Here is a 12,201-nt window from a genome sequence, read left to right on the forward strand (position 1 = left end):
GATAATTCTTGGCCTGAAGACGTAATCCCCCAACGCGCGTGATTACAGAAACATGTATGCACATATGTAGCCATCAATGTTTATATAAATAAATTTAATATATATATATATATATACATATATATATATATAAATAAAATAAGAATTACTGTTAAGTTTACCAAAATGATCCAAAATGGCAAAACTAAAGTATATCATAAATATTAAACAATTAATATTTATAAAGTAATCTCAATCAGATGTAAAAGCTCGATAAAACCAAATAGGAGATAGAGCTTATAATAAGAACACATAGTTAATAAAACATGGTTAAAAAACACTTTGAAAAAGAGTTAAAAACATATTTAATTTGAAAAGGAAACACTAAATAAGTGGATAGTCCTTAATCCGCGGAGTTTCAAAGAAATACTTTCCTTCTCATTAGAGGGTAGGATTTAGCAAAATGTGGGATTGGATTTTGCTTGCAAAAGTATTTAATGAAACTACAAGTAAGTCATAGATCTTACTTGGTAACAAAAAATGAAGCAGAGGGAATAGGGTGAATAAAAAAGTGGTTTCATGTGGATGGATAGTCTGGTGAAGGGTAAAGGATCCAATGACGGTAAAATCCAAAAATGCAGAATCCAAGAAAGTTAGTTAAATTTCCATCTGCACAAGTAAATTCCGAGGGAATCGCGTAATTGGAAGATGATCCAAAGTAATCCAAAAGGCAGAAATCCATAGAATAATTCACAAATACGTACAAGGAAACGGGAATGAGACTATCCACTTATTTAGTGTTTCCTTTTTAAAATTAAATATGTTTTTAACTCTTTTTCAAAGCATTTTTTAACATGTTTTATTAACTATTTGTTCTTATATATATATATATATATATATATATATATATATATATATATATATATATATTAAAAAGTTTGACTCAAGTCCAGGTAACCTATATCTAAAATTTCAAGTTTTTAGACCTAAAATTTACGGAGAAGTTTGGTACAGTCTGCAAAGGTCAACTCTTTAAACTTTTATCTTTTGGCAGCCAAATTTTCGCCCAAAAACTGATTAAAAAGCTTGCTGCATGTCTGAATACCATTTATGTAAAATTTCAAATGTTTAGACCCAAAATTGGCTGAATAGTTTGCTAGAGACCACAAAGGTTAAATCTTTTGAATTTTTACCCCTTGATACTCAAATTTTCGGCCAAAAACTGATTAAAAAGCTTGCCCTATGTCTGAATACACTTTCTGCAAAGTTTTAAATGTTTAGACCAAAAATTGGTTGAGAGGTGAAATTTTTTAAACTTTGACCCCGATTTTGACTCCTTAAGATTTATTATTTTAGACTCAAATCAAATTAAAAAGTTTGATCCATGTCCTAGAACCTACATCTAAAATTTCAAGTGTTTAAACCCAAAATTGGCAGAGGAGTTTGGTAGAGATTTCAAAGCTCAAACTGTTGACAGCCAAATTTGTGACCGAAAACCAATTAAAAAGATTTTCCCAAATATCAACACCTCTTATATCAAATCTTGTCTGTAGACTGAAAATTGACAGAGTACTTTGGTAGGGAAATGTACACACACAGACAGACACACATACAGACACTTTTATAGATATACTAGTATTTCAGCCCGGCGTTGCCCGGGTATTTGGAGGTGTATGTTGAGCAAAAAAAAAAGAAAAAAAAGCGGTCAATTTTTTTTAACTTTGACTCCTATTATGACCCCTTAAAATTTATTGTTTTGGGCTCAAATCAAGTTATTAAGTTAGATCCATGTCCAAGGAACCTATATCTAAAATTTCAAGTGTTTGGACCAAAAATTGTCGGAGGAGTTTGGTAGAATTCTCAAAAGTCAAATCGTTGAACTTTGACCCCTTAATCGCCAAATTTCTGGCCGAAATCCAGTCACATCGATTTTCCCAAATCTCAGTACCCTGTATATCAAATTTCGAGTCTATAAATTTTTCACTCATGGAGGGGGACCTCGCATGCTCGGCTTGTTTACTCAAAAAATCAAATTTCATCAGGAAGCAAAAATGGAGTGTTTCGATTTGCTATATTTTATGGATAAAGGGAAACGACTCAATTCAAACTACTGAAATCAAAAATCATTCTTGTAATGCCTATGATTTACTGGAATGGTTCGACTGGCTCCATCCAACGAATTTATCACATCCCGAATGAATGCTGACCAGACACGATGGTCCACCACAGTAGCAGATGCAAATGTCAGCCAACCACGGTTTCAGTGCCAAACACCAAAGAGATCAAAATCCAGGATCAAGTCAGTATCCTATTTCACCATTCTGAATCAGGTCTTCAGCTGGCCTCCACATTGTTTTTCCCATTATTCCATCCAATAAATTTTCCAAAATTTATCTCTTGCCGTGAAACAAAATTCGATACAGCTTTAGCTTGTTGTTTACAAGAAAAAATATCCGCATCATACACCTATATTTTTTTTTAATACACAAATCTTTGCATTAAGCCATGATTTTTCAATTCCTTGAGTATGTGGTCCAAGGTTGGGTTTAACAATATTTTTCTGATGATTTGCAGTAAAATGACGAAAATTGGGCTGGTTTAAATTTGTGTAAGCTCTCCATTCGAATTATTATCTCTTAATTTGTTATCATTAGTTTTACTTAGCCAAACACAAGTAAATAAAAAATGGCAGTCGATTTTGTTTGGAAATGGTCACTAATTTCAGGCGATTAACCTTAAGTCCAGGAGAGGAGGTGCCAGTCGGATTTGGGGTTAGTGATAAGGTACGAGGGGTGTGCAATAAGTAATGCCCCTGACCCACTTCCCATAGCAGCAGAGCAACGAAACTTGGCACAGTTAATAGTCTTTCTTTACATAGGAACCCCTCAGAGTTATGCATTTCTCCCATCGTTTGATGCAGATCTGGAGACCGTTTTTGTAGAACACCTCAGGTTGGTCCTCCAACCACGATGTGACTTCAGAAATCAAGGCTGCATCATCTAGGAAACGCTTTTCTTTCAAAAACAACTTCATAGCTGGGAAGAGGTGAAAGTCAGAGAGTGCAAAGTCAGGAGAGTAGGGAGGATGGGGGAGGATTTCATAACCACACGCCCGTGCTTCTGATCTGGAGACATGCGAGTTGTGGACCGAGCGTTGTCCAGCAGGAGGAGGGTACCTTTGCTGATCTTGCCCCGCCTCTTGATTTTTATAGATTCCCTTAATTTCCTCAAAAGTGAAGCATAATAGGCTCCTGTAATTGTGGTACCCTTTGCCAGGATATCTGTCATCACTACTCCGTCCTGGTTCCAGAAGACTGTGAGCATGACCTTGCCAGCAGAGGGCTGCACCCTTGCCTTCTTTGGAGGTGGTGAGTCCAAGTGCTTCCACTGCATTGACTGGGCTTTGGTCTTTGAATCATAGTGATGGACCCAGGTTTAATCCTGTGTAATCAGTCTTTTGAAAAATTTTGATTCATCTTCTTGGCACATCTCCAAATTCATCCTTGAGCACTCAACGCGTTCTCGCTTCTGGAATGGTGTGAGCAACCTGGAAATCCATCTGGCAGACACCTTATGCATATGCAAATGGTCATAAATGATAATTTCCACAGACCCTGTACTAATTTTGACATCTTGGGCTATTTGGCGAATAGTAATGCGCCGATCTTTCAAAATGGCAGTCTCAACTTGACGGACAGATGGCTCATCAATGGCAGAGGGGGGGGGTGCGACCAGGTCTGGGAGCTGTTTCCACAGACTTCCGGCGATGTTTGAATTCCCGATGCCAGTGTTTTACAAGGTCATATGATGGTGCATTATCACCATAAGTTTCTTTCATTTCATCAAAAGTCTCCTGTGGTGTGCATCTTTTCAAATACAAAAACCGGATCACTGCTCGACATTCAACAAGCTCCATTTCACACCTGACTCAGTTCAAACACCTGCAAAACAGAAACCACAATTAGTTCAGAGCTGTAATTTACCACATAACCCGTAGAGATATAAATAATTGCACATGCAAAATTTCAGCTGGATCAGACAACTGGAAGTGGGGCAGGGACATTACTTATTGCACGCCCCTTGTAAGCCATTTTTGTTAAACTATTTCTTTAAGAAATGAAACATCAACATATAGGTTGGCTATATTAGATTTTTTACTGTCTCCAAAAACGAAATCTTATATTAAAATGATATAAACAAAATTCAACATAGTTTCAGAACTTTAAAACTATGCAAGTGAGGGGGGGGGACTTTTCTTGCGTTTGGTAACAGTTATTTGTTGCATATTTTGTCTTGCAAAGTTCCAAGGCATCCTTGGGCAAAGTGTAGCATATGTTAGTTTACCTCCGATAAATAAAACAAAATTCCTTAAAATGGCATCTATGTGGTATACTTAATTATGTAGAAATTGGAGGAAAAACAAATAGCAGTCACCAAACGCAAGAAAATATAAAATAAAAAAATCCGTCATTCATAGTTTTAAAGTTGTGAAATTACATTAAATGTTGTTTTTATTATTTTAATATAAGATTTCGTAGATTATCTGTATATTTAGAGAGATTAAAAAAAAAAAATCTAATATGACCGACTTATATTTTGGTGTTGGTGTTTTATTCTTTCAAAAAATAGTTAAAAAAAAAAAAAAACATTTACCTTACCACTAGCCCCAAATCCGATTGCCCCCCCCCCCCGTACTTAAGGTTAATCATGAAATTAGCGATCATCTCCAAACTTCTTTTTTTTTTTACTATTCTGTACTTCCATCTAACAATTTAATGGCAATTTGGAATCTTAACTCATTGTTTTAATATAGATAACTCTATTTTACTAAGAATTGTAAGAAAATAAATGATTTTTTCAACTGCTTTATTTGGCAGTCTTGCAGTTAATTAAGCCCGGTAAACTCGAAAGTAAGTTCGACAACTCTAGAAGAATCACATCAGTTGTTGCATATTGGTTACATGTACCACTTGTGCATATGTTACGTGAGTTCTTATTAGTAAAGATACGAGTCTTAGTATAAGTGATGCTTTATCTTAGTGAGAGATGTGTTGTAAGAGTTCTAGAGAGATTGTTCATGTTAGGAGAGATTCTTGTATATTAAAATGTTCATTCCTTGTTGTGTAGAATGGAAGAGAAGGAGAAGCTCTTTGAGTGAGGACATTTTGTTCACTGTTCAGACATTGTGTAGACATGATGTAGATTCTCATTGTGGATATGAGAAGTCGAGATGTGTATGAAAAGACATTTTATAACACAAATATATAATACAATTTCACTTTACCTTTTTGTAAGAATCATAAACACAAGACGAGCTTTACAAAACACATGATGGTTTATTTCATCACGACCGGCCGTGTTTCCATCACCAAGAATTCAAAGTCTCACATTTTAGTTTCAAAGTGACGTCTCGCTTCCTAGACGACTGACTGTCCCCCTCTGAGTTTTTTCACTGACTGTTTCTTCTCTAAAGTTTTTTCTCTATTCCTAGAACTTTCTATTTTCCGTGACGTCATACACATGTTAAAACATGTGCCTTCTTTCACGTGTTCTGGACCTGTGTGTCCAAAACTTTTCCTATACTCAGTAACCTATTTTTCCAATATGTTAAAAACATTATCTTATAAGCTGCATTCTTTCAATTTAAAATTTCATAACAAACTTGATAGTTAACATTCTTTCCTTGAAATATTTATCTATATTCTAAACAAACGTTTGTTTTACATTTTTAAATTCTCACACGTAATCTATTTCTAAACCTAAATTACGAAGTTCGAATCTCGTCTATTGCTATCTCATTTTCACTTTAACCAAACTCTCTATTTTTATACTTACATGAAAAGGGGGCATCCCTTATCATGTAACACAGTATTTACACCGTCAAATCATGTTATTTTGTCAAGAAAATTATATTGAACGAATTGCAAGTAACCACTTAATTAAATAAAATAAACGAACAAAGCATACATTTTTATATATTTATAACTATTTAACAGAAAAAAAGAAACAATTTTTGGAAAGCATATTAATAATACGTCGTATTATTGTCTTAACAGAACAAAATATAATATAAAAAATGAGACTTTGTCATGTGTAAAGCGTAAAACTTGAAATAAAAGATAAAAAAAATATTTTAAAATATCTAAATATTTAAAAAAAAACAAAAAAACCGTGAAACGTTGCTGGGCGTAATAAAAAAAATTAAATTAAAAATTAAATATATTTTTTAATATTTTTAAAATATTTTTTTATTAAATACTAATTAAATATTTTTTATTTTATATTTTAAAACTTTAATAATTTATAATATCGTGATTTGACGGTGTAAATACTGATGTGATTCTTCTAGAGTTGTCGAACTTACTTTCGAGTTTGCCGGGCTTAATTGCAAGACTGCCCTTTATTTAATGTAACAGTTTTATGACTAAAAAAATGTAAAATGCGACGAGGGTTTGTACTGTACACATAGATTCGAAAAAGTTGTCAAAAAACAAATATATAACAAATAAATGTTATCAAAGGCAAAATAAGTTATTTTTCTACCTAACTGGATATATTTTTCGTGTTTTTATTCAATGTAACATGTTTATTCAGCTCGAAAAACATACAGTGTTTACCGATGTATTGGAACATTCAAGATGGCGTCTGATTCTTTCTTTAACACGGTAAGTTTGGGAAAAGGTGTTATAAATAAAAAACCGAATAAAATACTGTTAAAAACTCGCTCAATATATGTTACCGTGACATAAGTTGACATATATTCGGCGGGTTTTTAATAGTATTTTGTATAGTTTTTTATTTATAACACCTTTTCCCAAACTTACGGTGTTAAAGAGGGTGTGAGACGGCTGAGACGCCATCTTGAATTTTCGAATACATCGGTAAACACTGTATGTTTTACGAGCTGAATAAACATGTTACATTGAATAAAAACACGAAAAATATATCCAGTTTAGTAGAAAAGTAACTTCTCTTGCCTTTGATAAGATTTATTTGTTATATATTTGTTTTTTGACAACTTTTTCGAATCTATATGTACAGTAATACAAACCCATGCGACGATATTGTAATTTTTCTTAAATAAAATATTCGAGAAATTGTGAGAAAATTGTTTATCTAGGTTAGTTATCTCCCTTAGGACAATGAGTTAAGATTCCGTATTGCCAATTTAATAAACAAGATATCATAACAATTGAATTTAATTTGGGAATCACATCTAAAAAAAAATTTTTTTTTTTAAATAGCACGGATCGTAAACTGCACAAGTATTAAAAAAAAACAGTTTAGTTAGTTAGTTTGAAGTGTTTAGGAAGAAACTGAACTGCATTCTGGCGAATTTAGTTTCGTAATTAAGATTTCTTTTAATAGGATTTTATGTTATGTTTGGTAATTTTACGTTATTCCGTTTTTTTTTTTGTTTTTTTTTTAATAAATAATCGATCAATAATTCAATCATACGATAAACACAAACAAATGATAAGGAAGTTTATAGTTTGTTTTTTACGCTACAGACATTTGAAAGTTGGCAACTTTTCCCCCTATAAGTTTTCCTCTTTCCTCATTGGTCATTTACAAAAAAAAATAAAAATAAAAAACAATAGGATTTTAAAACATGACCCACTTAAGTTTTTATTGACCAACCCTTAAAAAGAAAAAAAAGAGGGAAATTGGTTTTACTATAAAATATAGTAAATAAAAAAAAAAACATCGTTAGTAAATGTCTCGCAGCAATTGCTTAGTAACCACAAGTTGTGACTGCAAAATGGCTTGAAAACTGACGCTCTTCCATAACTTGTAAACTTTTTGACAATTACCGTAAACAAATTAAAAAAGAATAACTTTTTTATTATTATAGCTTAAGGGTGTAAAACTTTATTTATATTTTATAATTAATTTTTCGGAATGATCTCTAATTTATTATAAAAAAGAAAACACAAGAAGAAGAAAGAAAAAAAAAGTTATGGGGGTTTTGGACACACTCGCGCGTTGGTTCCGCATCAAAAAGAAAGAAGCCAATATTTTAGTCGTGGGTTTGGACAACAGCGGCAAAAGTACGATTCTAAATTATTTAAAACCGGCCGAAGTAAGATCCCAGGACATTGTGCCAACTGTCGGTTTCAACGTGGAACAATTCCAAACGAAATCTTTGTCGTTTTCGGCTTTCGACATGTCGGGCCAGGGTCGCTACCGAAGCCTCTGGGAACATTATTACAAGGATTGCCAGGGGATCGTCTACGTCCTCGACAGTAGCGATCAAATTCGAATGGTCGTTGCGAAAGATGAACTCGAGCATCTTCTGTCACACCAGCACATCAAAGACCGGAACATTCCCCTGTTGTTCTTTGCCAACAAAATGGACCTGCGCGACTCCATCTCGAGGGTGAAATGTATCAACCTGTTGGGCCTCGATCAATATCAAAACCGACCGTGGCATATTTGTTGTAGTAATGCTTTAACGGGAGAAGGGATTAACGAAGGGATCACCTGGCTTACAGAACAGATAATCGCGTCGAACAACAAGAACTAAAAAGCATCTTAAAAAAAAAACATTTCAAAATCAAAATTTATTTATAGTTTTTTATCCCCCCCCTTTTTTTTTAAATCGCTCCAGACAAGGCATGCAATGCATCCACTTGATGTAAGGAGCTAAAAAAATATTACATCAATGTGGAAAAAAAAAAAAAAAAAAACTAACCAACAGAAAGTATTAGATGGATATATATTCCGACCCAGAAAACAGCAATTCTTTCCCCTTTGCCAGACATATCGCTCATACGAGGCTGCCGAAAGTAAACCCAAGGTCCACTTTCTATTCGCCTTATTTGCAATTAATATATATTAGCTGATATATTTGAAAATATATCTGCCTTACAGTTAAAAAAAAAAAAATTGAGAGAAAAAGAAAACCGCATCCATAAAGATTTTGTTCGAAGTTAAAAAAAAAAAAAAAAAAAAAGTTGGATTAAATTGAAATAATTGCTTTTTCAGTGCTTGGATAGATCAGCAACCATGGCTTCTCATATTGGTTTGAGTAAAATCCGGTAGCGAAATGACGATGGCAGTTGAAACGGAAAAGGCGACGGACTACATTACATAGAAGTAAATTTCCTAAAAGTAAATTTTCAAATTAAAAAAAAAACAAAAAAAAAAACAAAACACATTTTCCAATTTATTTACATTACATTTTTGTGTCTATGTGTGTGAACGAAAATATTGAATTTCAATTAAAACCAACGGTATCTACTAAATTGTCATACCAAAATTATTAAAACTAGCAGGATCTGTGGAAATTCCACAGCGGCATCTTTCATATGTAATTAATATATTGTTGCTCGGCATTCTGTGGGCGTTCAGCGTGAATGGCGACCCCGGGATATTATTGTACCTATTTGCTATGCCTCCCCACGGGAGTACGGGACAGTGTTAGACACCAGGGTCGTTTTTAACGTGGAGAAAAGGTGCAAAAATAAAAAAATTGTCTAAGTCGTGAAGGACTGATCCTCCACCGAAAGAGAACAAGAAATAGAAGTGCAGCATCTGAAGAACAGATGGTATTTATTTGCTCCCCCACCGAGCAAATTAGGCACAAGGCCGATTTTTAATGTGAGGAGTGAAGGGGAAATGGGGACCAACTCCCCGGGGAATAGGGAAGCTGGATAGTGACAATTGGTATGAAGGGTTGCCCCTACATTGACCAATAACTTATATGTGGGGTTGCCCCCACATATGGTCTTTGCTTGCAGTATCTGCCGGAACAGATGGTATTTATTTGCTCCCCCACCGAGCAAATTCGGCACAAGGCCGATTTTTAATGTGAGGAGTGAAGGGAGGGGGAAGGGAAAAAGGGGACCAGCTCCTGAGAGGTGGGAAATGGGAGCTGGTTAAAGGTCAGGCATGTGGGGTTGCCCCCACATCTGGTCTTTGCTAGTCATAGCTAGTCATAGCTTGCAGTATCTGCCGGAACAGATGGTATTTATTTGCTCCCCCACCGAGCAAATTAGGCACAAGGCCAATTTTTAATGTGAGGAGTGAAGGGAGGGAGAAGGGAAAAAGGGGACCAGCTCCCGAGAGGTGGGAAATGGGAGCTGGTTAAAGGTCAGGTATGTGGGGTTGCCCCCACATCTGGTCTTTGCTTGCAGTATCTGCCGGAACAGACACTACACTTTGATCTTGACCATATTATTGTAACCATGTTGTTAAAACTGTAAAAATATTTATCTAAGTAATCTGATTAATGTAATGTCAGAATATATTTCGTTATTATGTTTTATCTCCAATATCGGCATGACTGACATATTTCCATTGTATGGAGAGAGGGCACGAACGGAAACCCTACGATATCATTATACCACCTTTAGACAAAAAAGATATTACCCTTGGATCCAAACCAAGAAAGTATATTTTAGTTTCACGTGTACGGTGCAAAAGCGACATCATCTTTTAATTTTTATTTATTTATTTTGCGTTTCTGGTGATCCTATTTATTAAAAAGGAGAATAGGTTATGATATACTGTGAACATTAAATTAGTATACAGATACGCGAATTTAATGTTTGCAGTGTGTTATCATTTTCTATTCTCCTTTTTTAATAAATAGGATCTCCCGATCGAATAATCCATAATCTGGAAACCGTGACACATGTACGTACGTTAAAGATATTACAGTATTAATGTATAGATATCGAAAACTGGGTTTGTATTACTGTACACATAGATTCGAAAAAGTTGTCAAAAAACAAATATAGAACAAATAAATGTTATCAAAGGTAAGATAAGTTCTACCTAACTGGATATATCTTTTGTGGCGCTAGTACCGAAAATTCAAAATGGCGACCGACTCTCTCTCGGAGAGTGTAAGTTTGAGAAAAGGTATTATAAATAATAAACTAGATAAAATACTGTTAGACATTCGCTCAATATATGTTACCATGACATAAGTTGACATATATTCGGTTGATTTTTTAATAGTATTTTGTCTAGTTTATTATTTATAACATCTTTTCCCAAACTTACCGTGTTAAAGAGACAGTCTGGCGCCATTTTGAATTTTCCAATACATCAGTAAACGCTGCATGTTTTTCGAACTGAATAAACATGTTACATTGAATAAAAACACAAAAAATATATCCAGTTAGGTAGAAAAGTAACTTATCTTGCCTTTGATAACATTTATTTGTTATATATTTGTTTTTTGACAACTTTTTCGAATCTATGTGTACAGTAATACAAACCCCGAAAACTTACGAAAAATGATAAAGTAGAAAGTAAATTATTAATGAAGATAGTTTTCGAAGAAATTGAAACTTATACTTAAATCATAAACAGAATTCCAAACTATCAGTTACATCATTTGTTAACGTTACTAAGAATGGTGAGTCAATGAATCGTGAAAGTACATGTTTTGGCCCTTCTGCATGACAGCGACATATTACCAACAGAGATGAGTTATCGACCCTTATTCTTCCATTATGTGAACCTCAAATATAAACAAGTGTTTACGATAACGCAAAAAATATATAACGAAATAAATAACACAAAATATGAAAATCGAATCATTTATTGTATAAAAAATGTATCAAAATATAATTTTAATGTATTAATATAATTTCTGGAGTGATTCCTAACTGAAAATAAAATAATAAATTTGATAAAAATATGAAACATTTACAGATTGTTTTTAGTATTATTTTTTACAATAAGGTTGTATAAAAATGTAGCAAAATATAATTTTAAAAACATTAAACATGTATAGAAGTTTAAGAATATATATATTTTGTACAGAAAGATTGTCTAAAAATTTATCAATATAATTTTAGTTTGCACGCACATTTAGAAAAAAAAGAGTTATCGACCCCTGTTCTTTGGCTGACAAGCAACATCTGTCAGCGGTTCTTGAAACTAAAATACACACATTCGCCTCATGTCACTGACATTCAGAAGTGCCCATGTTTTATCTAATAATGTAGTAATATGTTACTAATTGCTACATAACGTTGGTTTTTTAATGGAAATTCAATTTTGCGACTTTCAATTTTCGTTCTTATTTCGAATATCCACCCATTTTGCAGTATAGACAACAAAACGTAAAAGTGGTAAAAGAAAACAAAAATGAATAATAAATAAATGTTACCAAAGGCAATAAGTTACTCTATCTACCTGGATAAGTTTTTTTGGTCAGTGTGCACTGATTGTTCAACCTATTCTGAAAGCCGTTCTTAACATG

At 33.6% G+C, this 12,201-nt stretch overlaps 1 protein-coding gene across 1 annotated transcript; it reads left to right on the forward strand.

The window, feature by feature from the left end:
- The first annotated feature begins 7,589 nt into the window (after positions 1–7,589).
- On the forward strand, positions 7,590–11,645 carry LOC145249718 (ADP-ribosylation factor-like protein 6). Its single transcript, XM_080111600.1, has one exon. It carries the CDS (start codon positions 7,939–7,941, stop codon positions 8,503–8,505), a length of 567 nt encoding a protein of 188 aa, XP_079967726.1. The 5' UTR covers positions 7,590–7,938; the 3' UTR covers positions 8,506–11,645.
- Positions 11,646–12,201: the final 556 nt, after the last annotated feature.

This window comes from Euprymna scolopes, chromosome 28, assembly GCF_053919585.1.
Source record: "Euprymna scolopes isolate OS-2025 chromosome 28, ASM5391958v1, whole genome shotgun sequence".
In the NCBI taxonomy this organism is placed as follows: Eukaryota; Metazoa; Mollusca; class Cephalopoda; order Sepiida; family Sepiolidae; genus Euprymna; species Euprymna scolopes.